Source organism: Vanacampus margaritifer, chromosome 4 (genome assembly GCF_051991255.1).
Source record: "Vanacampus margaritifer isolate UIUO_Vmar chromosome 4, RoL_Vmar_1.0, whole genome shotgun sequence".
Taxonomy (NCBI): domain Eukaryota; kingdom Metazoa; phylum Chordata; class Actinopteri; order Syngnathiformes; family Syngnathidae; genus Vanacampus; species Vanacampus margaritifer.
Window position 1 is genome coordinate 9859773 of NC_135435.1, and position 16246 is coordinate 9876018.

The following is a 16246-nucleotide window of genomic DNA, read 5'->3' on the forward strand; positions in this document are numbered from 1 at the left end:
ACAGACACACACACACACCTTAAAATCTCAGATGAATGGCATCAAGGCAGAGAATTTAGCACATTTTGACTGTTTCGCCTGCATTACGTAACCTTCCTACAACAGTGCAATGTTGTCATTGTGTGCTTTGTAATTGCTTTGTGGTAGTACTACAACAGCATTTCCAAATCATTGTTTTTGTGTCCACCTCACATTTGATCTTCAGTTATTTTCAATCTGAGGCGTTTGTGCTGAGGAGTGTTGCTGCTGGCCTCTGATGAATGAGCCATACATGTTGGTCCCTGATTCAGTTTCAATGCACCGAGCAATAGTCTGAATATGAAGCGTGATAAAAGTGCAAGTGGAGAAAGTGGAAGCAGCAGCATCGTCACTCAGCAGCCACACCTTTGCTCAACTAGGTCATTTTGACTCCCACTGGGTGATAAAGGTGACTTATTACTTCTGTACCAGTGGTACCACCTATACTGTATTTCATGTTAGGTATAACATGAAATATAGGTGATTTATTACAGCCCTACTCTTAACTTAGAACATTTCAAGTTTATGAACGGGTGGCACACAATTAACATGCTTAGTTACTGCCATAGTTACTTATTTTCCTTTGATTGTACTTTACATTTGTGGCTTAGAACTCTTTTTCATCCTAATATTGAATGTAATTGTGACTGTAGGTTTAGAATAGTTACTAGAGAACAGCTTTTCTAGAGTCAAACTAAAATTTAAACAGTCTTAATTGACTGAATACAATGTTTTCTTAATCTTGAAGAAACAGCAAAAATCCTTGACGCAGTCACTGTTGTGAAGTTTCACCGCATGTGCTGATATCCAGCAAGATATGTTGCGTAATCCATTTCGCGATGACAGTTCGACTTCTGAGTTTCTAAATTTGACTTGATAGTTCATCTTGCTGGAAATATTTGGTCGAATGAGTGTTGGTAAAATGTCAGGGAATTCCGACTTTATAGAGTTTCCACTGAACAGTCAAGAAAAGCAAGCACAAACTGCTATTTGCTGATTTATTTCCGTTTTCTTTGCGAGGGATGGTTGTTGGTAACGGTGCAATGAGAGCTGCTGCCCTTGTGTGTGGATGACTTCACTTCCCACATCCTGTGTTGGACTGATTGCTTTAATCTCCCATGGAGGAGGCAGAGGCTGAATTCCTCTTGCAGCTGACACATGCGCGCGCGCACACACACACACGCACACACAGATGAACACGTGGCACATACGACGCAAACCACATCTTTATAAGAGATTGTTTATAGTGACGTCACTGTTATCTTGCAGATTTTTTTTTACTAGGCATTAGAAAAAAGTGTGATTCACAACTAACAAAGCCCACCCGGCAATGGAAGCACCAAACCGTTATTTAATTCAGTCTGTTTGTTTAATTTGATGTATTGTGTATGTGTCCTATTCTGCAGGCCTCTCTCAATAAGCTAATGGAGACCCTGGGTCAGTCTGAGCCTTATTTTGTCAAGTGCATCCGTTCCAATGCTGAGAAGGTAAAAAAAGCAAATGCAACTTGGACTGCGGCCACTTTGATTGTTTAGGTTTTGCAAAGCATTTCCCCCCGTACCCCTTGAAGTACTCTCGAGCTGTTGATCATTTCCTGTTCTTCTCTGTTCAACGTCCACCGCCTGTTGCTCCCTCTTGTGTCATTTGCCACGCGTTTCCTTTGCTCAAACTTCCACTCTCCCTTTCGCAGCTGCCCTTGCGGTTTAATGACAACCTGGTGCTGAGGCAGCTGCGTTACACGGGTATGCTGGAGACCGTGCGCATCCGGCAATCAGGCTACAACATCAAGTACAGCTTTAAGGTAACATCACTGCAAATACAACATGTGGATCCTCAAATATTTGAACACTTTAATTGGAACAGTTCAGTCCAGCTCACCACACTGTGGCTTGGGATGGGATGGCCCAGTGTTGGGGGAGGGGGGGGGGGGGGGATATGCTCAAGGGCCATGTTGTATTTTTGAAACTGACTGCTGGGTTAGGTCATTTGTAAATGTTTTTTTTTTAAGTATACACTTTTTAATTCTAGTACTCAATTAATAGTTCGCGCTCATTTCTAATTGTACCCGTAACCAATTATAAATAAATAAATACTAGTGCTGTCAGGTGATTAAAATGTTTAATCTAATTAATTACAGGATTTTAAATGAATAAATCTAATTAATATATTTTAATCTCATATCTGATAAAGGTCCCCAAATAAATAATTTGAATTCCAGGACATTACAAAATTGTAGTGCATGACTAATCAATTGAATACACTAAGAAGTGAAGAGTGCTTCATAAATGAAATTCAAAAGAAAATGTTTAGGCACATCAACAAACCATTTAGGCCATACGTTATTTTAAAAGATAATCTAAACTTCAATTTTATTCCCCAAAAATTTGAACAAACTTTAATCTCAATTTCCACAAGGTGCGGGCGGTGTATGGATGGCATGAGATGGACTGATAATAAATAGCTGTGGTGTTTTTTGAGCTAAACTAACAAAGTGGAAATCAGGAAAAGTTAGAAGGAGAGGTTAACAAAAATCTAAAACTACAATATCTGGGTCATAACAACTCAAACCCAAAAGAGTAACTGGGGCTACAGTATCAATTCCTCAAATCAAAAACCCACTCCAAGCTAGGTTACAGGATCTGCATGTGTCCTTGAGCCAGTTGCTCAAACAAGCTCGTTTACAGTGAGAGTCTTTTAAAGGTTGTCAGGCTGTAGTTGCTTTTTTTCTTTTTTACAAAAGTTACAAATCACTGCATTCTTGTTAATAGTCTCGGCTTTGTTCTTTTTATAAATAAACTTGAGTTTAACCACTAGCACTACCAGAATTTTAAGACAGGTAGATCTCCCAGAGACGTCATTTTGAGCCTAATATAGTTATTAGTCGCTGTTATAAGTAGCTAATAAAATCCCTCTCTTGCGGACGGGTGGTGGACCTTTATTGATTTCGATTATCAGGCTTGTACTGCCAAAAACCTCATGACTCCATCACATCTAGCAGCCTTTTTATTTTATTATTTTTTTTACTTCAAACCTTTACTATACCTTGAAATCATCTCATGGAGGTCTTTGGGCGGCCGTATCTCCCGAACCGTACGTCCTACCGGGGTACCTAAGGGCATCCCCGGACTTGTCTCGACGACAGCTTTCCAACTATGTTGGTGTCATCGCTCCATGACATTGCGTTCCTCCATGGTGATCTAGGTTGTAGCCTCCGTGATGAATGGCAGTTGCTGCAGTGGCAGCAACTACGGAAGCCCAGCGGCACAACCCGCGGGGCCCGGCGAGGTGAAAGATGTACATTGAAAAGAAAGGACCTGCAAAATAACGTCTCTGGGACATATAGGTCCAAATAAATTTGCCTCGCTCTCTTTGCTGTGCTTCACTCCCGTCCATGTCTGCTGTTGTCAATGCTCGTAGTGGCTAGTAGTGCTACCCTGTAGTGTCAAATGTGAACAATTACGGGTACCTCGATGGGCTAAATTGCCCATTGACTTGCCACTTGCGATCAATTGCGTTATTTTTTTTAACGCACTAGTTTGCGTTAATCTAGATTAACGCGTTAAAGTGACAACCTTAATAAATACATTTTAAGTATGTATTTTTTATTTACAATAAATTCATTCACCAACTGTTTAATTACATAAATGAATTTGAAAAAAACATGCTTCTGCTGCTTAGTAATGTAAATGCCCAGTTGATGGCAGTGATTAGAGAACGTGGTGGCTGTATGTGACCTATAGCTCATACTTATATCATCACTAGTAAAGCCTAATCTGCCTTGCAGGGTTTGTTGGTGGCTTGGTTGCTTTTTGATTTATGTGAACAGTGTGACGACAGAGTGGTGTGACCTGCCATTGAACTCAAAAGAGCAACGTGACACAATTAACGACACAAAGCATTTTGTGTTCTTTCTTTCGTCTTGGTTTGTGGCTGTTATGTTTCAAGAGGACAAGCTGTGTTTTGTTAAAAGTGTTGTTAAATCTTTGTGAAAGCGCTGATTCTCCGAGTGCAAGTGTGACTAGTGGTGTATTTTAATGCACTACATTGCCTTACCCAAAATGCATTATATATAGTGAGCTGAACCAAACTGTGGAAACAAGGCTTTAAAAAAGTATATTCTCAGAAAGGCTGCTTGTCTCCCAAATCTCCAGCCACAGAAAACATTATTCATCTGTTTCCACGAGCTAAGTAGTGAACAATGTGACTAGTTTATGTTTAAAATTGATGGTTATCTGTGGTTTAGAATAGCTCTCCAAGAAGAAAACCCGCAATGAGCCAAAGTTTAGCCAGTAAACGGGGTGCATCTGTGTATCATATTAACATTTTTTTCCCTCTGTGCAAGCATGTGTTGGCCAGAACACAGATGTACCATCAATCTCCCTGTTGAAAATCCCCAAAGCTTGAAGGATATTTGACACTCAGTTTTCCACAAGTCTAGCTAGGGTGGTGAATTCTTATCCAAGAAATCTTTTTTTGCTGATGTTGCTCAAATACAGTTCACTTTGTGCCATATAAATGTGTTAGAATGATGTCAGTCCAGCATGATGGTGTCTCATTGCAATCTTTCATCTGTTGCCATTTTGTGGTTTTGGATGTTAATTTGTGCCAAAGCTGTCATGACATGGCATGAAATTTGAGGCAAAGATTATAAGTCAGTGCAACAAAAGTATAGTAATATTTTTGCTCTTGTCAAAGTTTAGTTAGTGAAGTTTAATCTGTCTATATGACTGGAAATGCAATCACTGTTTGCTAATGAGTGGCATCAATCTAAATTTGGACATTTAAACATGATTGAGATTAGTTAGACAATAACTTCCTGTGCGGATGTATACAACAACAAGAAATTTGTTCATTTCAAAATATAAATCTAACTAATGGAATGAGCCCTCCTTACGTAAACACTTTCAGGTGGCTGCAGTCCACTGGCATCTGTCAAAGAAGATTTTTGGAGTGAAATAGACATGGCTAAGCCACATTGTAGAAAGATGGCGTGCTCTTTTTTTTGCTAATTTTGTGCACAACTGTACATTCACTAGACACTTCTCAGGTGCACCTAACTTCAAACAGCGCCTCAAAAACAACAAGAAAAGTTGTTTCTCGTGAATTTTCAACAAGGGTGTGGTTCAGACAGGCTTGTCTGATCGGTTTTACACAATTAAGGCAAACATGCCTTGATTTGGCCAATCGCCAAACTGATTTGAGCTAGCAACGCAGAAAAATTAGTTTTTCAAATATCAACTGATAACCAAGGTATACAAAGGAGTGTCTTTAATCTTTCAACTTAACACACTGAGAAATGTCTTCCATTATGATGTACTGCAGTTTAAAGCCAAACTGCGGATGACAATTTAATTCCGAGCTGAGCAAATTAAATGTCATTAGACGTGATGTGGAGGCGGACCCAATTTAGTGGTCGGTGAATATACTCTACGTAATCACCGTGACTTATATGAGGTGAGTGGGACTCATAATAGTACCCTTTATGATGAGGTTACATAGATAACTTGAGCATCACTGTTCATCATTTGCCAGACATTCTTTCAAACATATTTAGCGCTGCGGTCAGCACTAATGACAAATATCCTTGGCATGATATCATTTTCACAGATTTGATTGTGTGCTGACTCCTTAGAAACAGAGCTTGTCCATTGTCCTCACCATTTTGCAACACTCCCATGCTTGTAATTGTATAAACACGGCATCGGTTTCCCCATCCACCCCCAAGAGCTCAGGATGCAGTGTATTGGAGCCACACAATGGGCCTCAGTTTGCATAGTAGGACTTCAGCATATTTATATCATGATGTCTGAACGCCTGCAAAAATGAACAATGTTGACTTTCACCTGAAATTACGTGTTCTTTTGAAGCTTTTATTCAGTCTTGTTTTTTTTTTTTAGCCCAAGTGATGCTTTATTAAGTACACTTGTGTCTGTGATATATTATTTCAGCAAGGCCACAGGCTTGTATTGTTAAGTGTGCACACACAAAAACAACACCAACAATGCAGCTGTCTGTTTTTGTTTAATTAAGTAACATTAGCACCAGAACATGAGCTGATCTCTCAACCAGCAAACGTAAAAATAATTTTTCTTTGTTCTTCTTGTGTGCTCTTAACAGGATTTTGTCCATCACTTCTCTGTGCTGCTCCCAGAGTGCATCAGTACCACCAGAGAGGACATCCAGCACTGGCTGGACAAGCTGGACCTGGAACCAGATGGGTATCAAGTTGGCAAGACCATGGTATAGTTTGACCATCCTCTTCTGTCACTCTCTTAAATGGGGCTTCTTAGGTGGCATATGTTATGATATGTCATTAATATTACACAGATGATGAAGCAATGGATGTTGTTCACAAGTACCAGGTAAATATGGTGACAGAATGCTATAAGGATAGTTAAACTCCCAATAAAAAGTTTATGTCAATCTTGCGGTCATGACATTGCTTTTTAGGATTATATATGTGTATGTACATTGCCATTACAGGAACAAACAGATTTAGTCAAAGCACCTCAGCACATTGAATTATATGGACAAGAAGGAGGGATGCTGTGGGTCACAACTAATGAAACTTTTCTTAGTGTAAGGATGTAATGAATGAAGACAGTGCCCCATATTTGGTGGGTGTGTGTCCATGGATGAGGGTCCATGTCTTCAGGATGCTGTCTATATAATTACAAATTCATACCTGACATTTTTGTGGCCATGTGTCAGAGATATCCGATGTTCGTGTGTGAGTGCTTGCTGTTCGCAGTACTAAAGGGGACTCTCCAAACTCTGCCTTTATTAAGCCGTTGTGAAGTTGCGATGAGATAATGATGCTCCCTCCACTCAGGTGTTTCTTCGGGAGGCAGAGCGTCAGCAGCTGCAGGCCAAACTCCACCGTGAGGTTCTCAGGCTCATCGTCATGCTGCAACAACGATTCAGAGCCCGACTGGAGAGGAATCAGTTTCTCAAAATGAGAGCAGCGGCAGTTTGCATTCAGGTACACTTCTTTCTGCGTCTGCTTAACTTTTATATAGTATATATTGTCCGTGTTCAATTCATGTTTTTAGTTGGGAAGTGATTATGCATGACATGCTGACTTCTGTATATTTAGATAAAACCGTAGTTATTCAATTATATTTCCTGCCATCTAAATGAGCAAAATTGTTACTTTGTCTGCTGGATTTTTGTCATGAGAAATTATTATTTTAACATTTGCAGAGGACTTATTTTCAAATATTGGCAATAAAACACTCAATAGATGATAACACTACAAGGTTTGTACTTTTTTTACTCAAAATAGTTTTTTTTTTTTCAAGTAGTTATTTTCAAAACAGATTCAGTTTGGAATGTGTTGGTGTTGTACTGTTTCCAAACTAAAATGTTAGTAAGAGTATATAATCTCTCTGTTGACAATACTGTATAGTAATCACGTCTGACAATCTAGACATAATAAATGTGTTTTTGATTAATTCCAAAACGATTTTGTTTTTTGACCTTTTCACCCTCATCTTGTCTTCCTGTCAATTTCCGAAACTGCAACGAGTCATCAAAATATAGTTTCAATATTTTAGTTTTTAGGCACCTGGGTTTTTCCATACATTGGAAATCCCTTTTTACCTGGTGCAATGATTACATTGTTTAGCAATTACTCAGGTGGAATGAGTTCATGAGCAACGATGTATTCCATGAAGCGATAATAACTGACATTAAATAATATTACCATCCCCAAAAAAAATAAAAAATAATAATAATAATATTACCATTTTTTTTTTACTGACAGAAATGGTGGCGGTTGTACCGACCTATGGAAAGTGAGGAAGAGCAAATTGACCAGAATGCCCATGAGGCGGCAGCGTTGTGCCTGCAGACACATTGGCGGGGTTACCGTGAGCGTCAGCGGTTCATGTTGTGGAGAGAAGCTGCGCTGGTGCTTCAGAGGGCATGGCGCTTGTGGCTGTGCCGGCGCTGCACGGCAGTTCTGGTCATTCAGACGGCCTGGCGCTGTCATCAAGCCAGAGCGGCCTACCTGCGTGTCTATGCTGCTGCGGTGCACCTCCAGGCTTTAATCAGAGGCTACCTTGCTCGGGAACGGTAAGTCATACAACAAATGGGAAACACATTTAATTTTTGGAGTTGTCACACCAATTCTGATTTATCTGCAGAGATTGATCGTCACAACAGAGTTGAGAACATTTTGAACATGACATACAAGCCTCTCACTAGTGAAAACATTTTAAGATAGTTTGATTTGAATATACCAAACTGTGTTTAAAATAGCATGTAAAGATGCTAAGAGTCACTTTAAATGAGTCATTTTAAATGATCTTAAACTGTTCCTATGTTCTTCCAATCACCAGCTTCAGAGAACTGACCAAACAGAAGCGTATGGAGAGGAAGAATCAACTACAGAATGGCCAGGTGAGCTTTTTACCAGAAGAGGAGCCCCTTGTGAGGGTCATGGGTTTGAACCTTCGCACTTGGGAGGACCACTCCTATGACAACCGGGAAAGGACCCTCAATATCCTTGGCAGCAATGATGCAGAGTTTAAGGAGGAAGGAATGGGAGGAGAATATGCCAGTTCACCTACCTGGCACTCAGAAGAAGCTCGCTCAGTCACTCCATCCACAGTAGTGGTGCGAGAGAAGCTCAGAGCAGCTGATGAGCTCAGCCAGAAAGCCAACCGGGCCAAGAGAGAGAGCCGGCGGATGCGAGAGTTGGAGCAAGCCCAATTCAGTCTGGAGCTCCTCAAGGTCCGTTCGACGTGCGGTGGAAGCTCGCCCACCACCGAGGAAAGGCGCTGGTCTGTTGAACTGGTGCCCTCCATCACCCCCCCTCTGTGTTCACCACAGGGCACACCTGACAGTCAGAGTTCCAAAGGCAGCTTTGAACTCTTGAGTATTGAGGATGCTCCCAAAGCAACAGAGGAGGTGACTGACAGTGAGGACCTCTGCTCGCCAATTGGCTCGCTGTCAGATCAAAGTATGGAAGCGCTCTCGATGAGCCCAAAGACAGAGCAACTCAACAGGGTGCCAGCTTCAGATGCTGGAAGCCATTTTCAACACCAAACAGAGCCTGCCATCTCCTGCGCACATCCGTCCAAACTTGAGAACTACCTCCCGACATTTTACAACCCTGCTAATGAAAGCAGAACTGTCATTCCTAGTCATCCAACTGGGAAACCTGTACAAGACGCCAAGATGACCAGCTCTCCGACTACCACCATTCAACCAACAAAAGAAAGGCAAGACTCAACGCGCAGACCGGTAGTGGTGGTCATCAGCATGCAGAAGGAAACCCCACTGAGTGAAGAACTGAGCGATCTGGTCCATCCTTGTGTTGAGGTTTGTGACTTAATGAGAGGCGAGGGCATGTTCCAGCTCCACTGTCTCATGCAACCTACCCTGTTTCCACTGTCATCCCACAGGTTGATCAAGTTGCCTTGGAGAAGCTGGTGCGGCTGAACCAGGAGAAGGAGGAGAGGCAGCGTAATCAGAAAGAGCAGAATGAGAAGGAGATGATGGAGCAGATAAGACAACAGAAAGAAGCGCTAGAGCGTCAGCGCCTTTTCTTTGCTCAGTATGAGAGGGAAATGTTCGAGAAACAGAGGGGAGAAGCTCTGCGGAAGATACAGCAGAGCCGGCAGAGTGAACAAGATGTTGGTGGACCCGCCACCTCTGGCAAAACACCTCGACCCAAATCTTTGCTGGTTGAGAGAACATCAGGGATAGTTCCTCATAGTAGATCCCAGTCAGAATCGTCTGACCCTTCGGTACATTCCCCACACGGTGGGGAGGTGCCCCAGTTACTTCCTCCGCCGGCCTCTGCCCCCACAGAAAGGCGCAAGGAGGACAAACATGCTGCCGAGGGCTGGGCACCCAAACTCACTCTGCAGTCCAAAGATGGAGCAAGCAGAGTGAGGGCAGCGAACAAGAAAGTGCAACGTAGTCAGGGCTCCACAGTTAGTATGACAACCCAGCCGGGAAAAATCTTCTTCTCCCCCAAGGACAAAGTCACTTTTGCTAAGTAAGTATTAACATAATAAACTACTTTAATTGGGTCAGTGCGGAGAGTTTTGAGCAGTGTTGTAGTTCTTAAATTGTTACTTTTATGTTTTACATTTCATCCCAGAATCATTAGTATTACTCAGTATTTGACTGAAATATCTGAGTAATTATAGTGTGGCAATGAAGTGCTCCTATCAACATCATATAGCGGGGTTTCATATTTTTACCTTTCTTTTTGGCAAATATGAATATCTGAGTCCTAGGAAAATGAAATGATATATTTTTGTGAATATTTATTTATTTTATTTAATACCACAAAGCTTCACAAATGTTCATTCAATATGTGCATCACTTGTGACACAATTTATGTCAAGTTGGTAGTTCAGCTCCTGCTAAAGAAACTGTAATCCCACACAGATATTCCTCTTTTTGTTAGGGATTGACAATATTGCTATTTTCAACTGATACCGATAAATCAATAATATAGAAAGCGCCGTTGTCGATAACTGATAAGTAAGCTGATAATTGCTTGCAGAATTAACTTGAATACAATAATAATAATAATAATAATAATATAATCTAACATGTACAAATACATTGAAATACATTGAAACATTGTGTAAAGCACCATAAAGCTGAATTTTATTGACATCGCTGCATTAAAGACAAACAGTAACTCATTTTGAGTTTACCAAAACAAAACAGTGATGTTTTACAAATACAAAAAACTGTGAGGGCAACATTTTGGAGAGACAGTAAAGAAAGCCCACACTGGCGACTGCCATGTCGCCATAATAAGGCGACACAAGGTCACGCGCATTATGACGTCACAAATATGCGACACTACCATAGGAGAAGAGGAGTTGAAGAGTTGGGCACAACTTGAGCCACAGCCACAACTGATGGACCAACGCGACAAGTCAATTATTATCAGCGGATTTCTTTATTATCTGGTTTTTGGTCGATAATTACACTAATTATCGGCAACTGATATTATCGTGCATCTCTACTTTTTGTGGCACATCCAATTCTACTATTTAGTTGCTGTATTTTGTTGTTGTTGCATTTTCCTTCAAATACAAGCTGCACACTGGCTGTGTTTTACCTAATTTGACAAACAAAATGCTTGTTAATTGCTAATCATTCTTTATCCTGAATAAAGAGAAAGTGAACGATGAACTTTAAAAACTAGTTCTGAGATCATTCGAGCAAGAATTGCCCATGTTAGACTACTTTTTTTCTCTTTTCTTTTTTTTTTGTGACACCCTGTTTTTTATCTTATCAAGTTACTTGGGAAAGACAAACTAAATAAAAACTGAACATGTTCATCTTTGTAAGTAAGATTTTATACAACACCATTAACTTTGACACTATTGTGGGTGACAAATAATCCTCACATTTGGGGCGATTTACAGCACGTCTCCAAAGGAGTATGAAAAGAGACTGAAAGATGTATTTTTATTTTGCCCTATAAATCTTTACTTTATTTGCTACAAATGGGATTTATGTCTTGTATTTCAAAACCAAATTGCTCCTGATAATGTAATTTACAGTAAAATGTTTTCTCAAACGCTCCCTCTCAAGCCAGAAAAGATAACGAACTGTAAAACCAGCCACGTTGTCTTTTACTTCCATGTATACAGTACTGTGGATTTATTTATATTTCATGTCTAAACTAATGTAATGCCTCTTTTATTGTTTTGTTTTTTTCCTTCAATATTTTCACTTCAGATTCGACAGCGACACCAAAGGGAAGCCTCAAGCTGTCCCTACAGAGGGGCTTACTTCTGTTTCCAGACTGCCTAAGGGAGCAAAAGCACGCGATGTAAGCAAAATTAGTTTTTAGTAGTTTTTTTTTTATTAATATAATTGTTGTTACATCTACATTTGTGCTTCATTGAATGAGTGATTGAATGAAAGAAGTGCATTATGGGTGCCTATTTCTGGGTTGTGGCGAAACACAACTATAAGAAAAAAGGGTATGACAGCAACTGGGCTCTATCCTCTTGCTATTTCAACATGCTGTTATCACTTCCGGTGAACTCCAGGTGGGCAGAGTGGGGCACAAAAAGAAAGCCCGAATGTCACGGACTCGCTCAGACTTCCTCACCCGCGCCCCCGTCCTTTCTGTTGGGGGCGATTCAGATGAGGATGACTATGATGCCAGCAGCCCCCAACATTCCCTTCTACCCCGCTCCAAGCAGAGCTCCACGGAGGAAGGCCTCGGAGGCTCCTGTTTTAGTGACTCCGACATGGTAACAGGCCCCATCGATGCCATCGCCGGCCTTGGCTTCGTTCTTTACTTCTGCTTCTTTTCTCCTAACTCCCACAGCATAGAGAACTGACACTTCTTTATCCTGAGCTTCCACATGTGTTTTATTCAGTTGACTCAGTCGAAGACACATTTTGAAATGCCCAAAAATATTTTGTATTGAAACACAAGCTGTCCTCGAGAAGAAGAAAACATCTGTTGTAAAATGGGTTTACTTTATGAATCAGAGGGTCAACTAAACTTCCCTTTCAAAGATATTTATCTACAATAAATGTTAACTTCACAAGGAGGGGCGATTTCTCAAATGTGTTTTCCCAGACCTACTACTGCTACTAAACTTTAAGTGGGTTTACTAACATAACGTTACCTTTCTTTCTCTCACAGGTGTTTTTTCAGTTTTTCTTTAATGTTTGTAATGTTTTGTGCAAAAATGTGCATGTCATTGTAGTTTAATTTTAGCTGTCTAAACATTGTCAAAGTGTAACATTTGTGGTGCCAAATTTGAGTTATAGAGGAGTGGATTATAATTAGCTTCTGTTTGGGTGGGGGGGGGAGTGATATACTAGGCATGACACAAGGCTATATAGATGTGTGACTGTACTGTAATGCTGCCATCTACTGGTGGGTTGTGATGGAGACCAATGTTTCAGGCAGCGTTTGCCTCAATTTTGTTTGGCCCAATACTTTTAAACGCTCTCACACACACATTGTTATTCCAGCCTGCAGGCTCAGAGGGGAAAAAGGATCTACCCAAAGTTATGTCTTCAGGAGATCTGAGAAAAGTGGACTCTTTGCGCAAGAACTCGCAGGACGGAAGGTTTGTCGTTTCTCTGATCTTCATTAAAAGTACCAAATGTAAATTACCTTAGTACATTTGGAACACAATTTCATGCATGGATCACAGTCTTGATCAATTTTTTAGCAGAGTCCGTGGGAAGATGCGTTTCTGGAGCAAGACCAGGCAAAGTGATAAGAAGACCTCCCGGGAGAAGCTGATTTGTGGGGCAGATTCACTGGATGGAGATCATGGAGACACGGGGACATTGCTGAAAGAAGGTCTTCAAGGTCAGTTGAATGTTTTGTTTTTCAATGGAACCCGGAGGTGGTTGAGTGTGGACATCATGGAACCTCATCACACTTCCAGATTAAGAATTCTTACCACAATGTCTCTGACATAGCTTGTGGTTCATTTAACAGGTGAAGAAAACCTTTCCCCTCGCTACAGTCCTGACCCGACATGGGATCGAGGGTTCAGAGACTTGAAAGAGAATAAGGAACCGTCTCCAAAGGTGAAGCGAAGGCGCAGTGTAAAGATCAGCAGTGTGGCCGCAGAACCTATTCAGTGGCCAAGTGACGGCCTTCAGATTCTCACCTGCCCTAATGACTACACAAGCATGAATGACTTTCTCATGAAGAAGGTAAGGCCACACACACACATGGATTCTTGAAACGACTCAAGATGTTTATGGATTTCTTCATATATCTTGTTTTCCAATTTTGGTCTCTCCTCTCAGTTTCAGTGTGTATTGTGTCTTGAAGTAGCAATGAACTAGAGCCCACCTGGCCAAATACTTGTGTGCTTCATGTTATTGTGGAACTGAATGCTGCATGAAATGCCTTTCATAAAATTCTCATGCATAACACATAGCTCTTTTTGTAAAGCCTCCAAATCAGTCACATCGCTGATTTTTTTTTTTTTTTTTCAAATCCAATTTGTGTTATGTATAGAGACAAAATAAAATATTTTCTGTTGTCAGACAATTAGCACTACGTTTAGTTTACCTGTGAAGTTTTGTTTTAGATCAGTGACTTGGACACAGAACACAGCAAAAAAGACACCATGGTGGACGTTGTATTCAAAAAAGCATTGAAGGAATTTCGTCTGAATATCTTCAACTCCTATTCCACAGCTTTGGCGGTATGGAATCTTACTGGAATTACAGACAGTTTACACAGTACCGTTTGATTGACAATTGTTTCCACTGTAACATGATAAAATCTCTGCTTCTCTTCCACCAGATGGATGATGGTAAGAGCATCCGCTACAAAGACCTCTATGCTCTGTTTGAGCAAATCCTGGAAAAGACAATGCGGCAGGAGCAGAGGGACTGGAGAGAGTCTCCTGTCACGGTTTGGGTGAACACCTTTAAAGTCTTCCTGGATGAGTTCATGACTGAGTATAAACCTCTGGAGAGCACACAAACTAAGGTAACACCATCACAAACCTTTCAAGGTTATTCATAGTGATTTTAAGATGAAACCATTATCTGTTTGGAGCGGTGTGGATTGAATGTGAAAGCATCTTCATGTTTCTGATGTGTGTGTTTGTTTTACAGCAACCGAAACCTGAACGCAAAAAACGGAGGAAGAAAGATGCAGACATTGTAGGTTTCTTTGATGACATCATCATTGCATAGTTATTTTAAAATGAAAAAGAAGATTGCTTGCCTTTACATTCTGTTTAATACACCGTGTTGAGTTATTCAAGTGTATACACCAGCCAGTCACAATGATAATGCAGTATAAGCATGCTATCAAATATTCTGCCTTTGCAAATGAATAATGTCACACACTTTCATTGTTCTTTATGGGAGTTGGAGTTTGCAGAGATGGAGAACTGTGCTGCATCATAATGAGAGCTGCAACTAATATTTTTGTTAACCTCAGTTTCATGAGAGTGTAAAAAAACAACAACTTAGCAACAGCTCTCAGTATTATGCTGTTACTAATATTTTGTGTTTAAACTTTCATGCTACTGCACACCAATGCAAACACAGTTGTGGACTGATTGCATAATTACAACATAATACTTTAAATATATAATAATTGTGTAATTTGGATGTTATATTGTGCAACTGGTCATAACATTAGGGCTTGTTGGTGTTCTGTATATAATGTACAAGTGTGAAGACACCTTACATTATTCTTACACGATTTTAGTCTGTGGTCTCTCTGTCTTTAGTTTTTGTAAATTTATCCAGAATTATAAGGCCAACAGGGCTCACTATAAAACGTTGTTGTAACTTGTTTGTCTAGTATTGGGAACAGAAACTGGCGTTCTATTCCCCAAAATGTATTTTATGCTGAAGATTTAAGATTCATGGCAAACTGATTGAATAATTAATTAAATAATTGAGAGGTGTTTTCTAGTACTTTTGCCCCAAACAATGATATATACTGTTCTTGTGCAGTTTAACATTTAAAGATGTGCTTTACTCCCATATATAGGTTGAGGAGCATAATGGCCACATCTTCAAATCCACCCAATATAGCATCCCCACATACTGTGAATACTGCTCATCACTCATCTGGATGATGGATCGTGCCTGTGTTTGCAAACGTGAGTATGCGAACGCAGTCAAAAGTAGATTTTTTAAATGATTCATTTGTGAAAATAGTTGAAATGCTCGTTCATAAAACTACATGATTTCTGAAAACAAAAAGAGACCAAACATTTAATCTCACTGAAGAACTTTATTAACAATTCTACTAGTTTTGTATGTTTGCCAGAAGGAAAGTCCACTTCTTGCTCTAAAAAACACTTCACTGCTGACAGGGTTGTGGTCATGTGATAAGACCACATAATAGATCACTTATGACCTAAAATAACACTTCCTGTAAGTAGATATTATTTGATTAGTGTTAGATAACACTTTTATGCATTGATTCATGCAGCGACCATTATGGCCTTTTGCTTCTTAAAGACTTCCTCATGATCTCGCTCAAGCATGCACCATATAATGCACATATACAGTGTCTGAGTGAGTCTGGCCTTTGAAAGTCACATCCCGTCCTCACTTCCTCCTGTGTCCTAATCAGATTGTCTTCAACTGGACTCATGGGGTCTGTGACTCCAGAAATTTCTTCTCACAATTTGTCCTTTCTTCGCTCAGTATATTCTCCTCATGCCTGCCAATGCTGCTCTGCCGTTTTCATCTCATCGTTTTTTGTCTCTGCCTGGACTTG

General features: G+C 40.3%; 1 protein-coding gene across 7 annotated transcripts in view; it reads left to right on the forward strand.

Annotated features, from left to right (window-relative positions):
• Positions 1-16246, forward strand: part of myo9aa (myosin IXAa) — an 80463-nt gene that overhangs the window by 57650 nt on the left and 6567 nt on the right. For 4 of the 7 annotated variants that reach the window (XM_077564880.1, XM_077564881.1, XM_077564884.1 and 1 more), the window contains 16 exons: positions 1425-1505; positions 1709-1819; positions 6136-6258; positions 6851-7000; positions 7784-8094; positions 8361-9345; positions 9429-10027; positions 11740-11833; positions 12057-12263; positions 13000-13097; positions 13203-13345; positions 13478-13698; positions 14082-14198; positions 14300-14488; positions 14617-14664; positions 15509-15620. In XM_077564880.1, coding sequence (XP_077421006.1) covers positions 1425-1505; positions 1709-1819; positions 6136-6258; positions 6851-7000; positions 7784-8094; positions 8361-9345; positions 9429-10027; positions 11740-11833; positions 12057-12263; positions 13000-13097; positions 13203-13345; positions 13478-13698; positions 14082-14198; positions 14300-14488; positions 14617-14664; positions 15509-15620 — 3589 coding nt within the window. The remainder of the gene's footprint in view (positions 1-1424; positions 1506-1708; positions 1820-6135; positions 6259-6850; positions 7001-7783; positions 8095-8360; positions 9346-9428; positions 10028-11739; positions 11834-12056; positions 12264-12999; positions 13098-13202; positions 13346-13477; positions 13699-14081; positions 14199-14299; positions 14489-14616; positions 14665-15508; positions 15621-16246) is intronic. The other 3 variants (XM_077564887.1, XM_077564885.1, XM_077564886.1) reach the window with 3 other exon arrangements.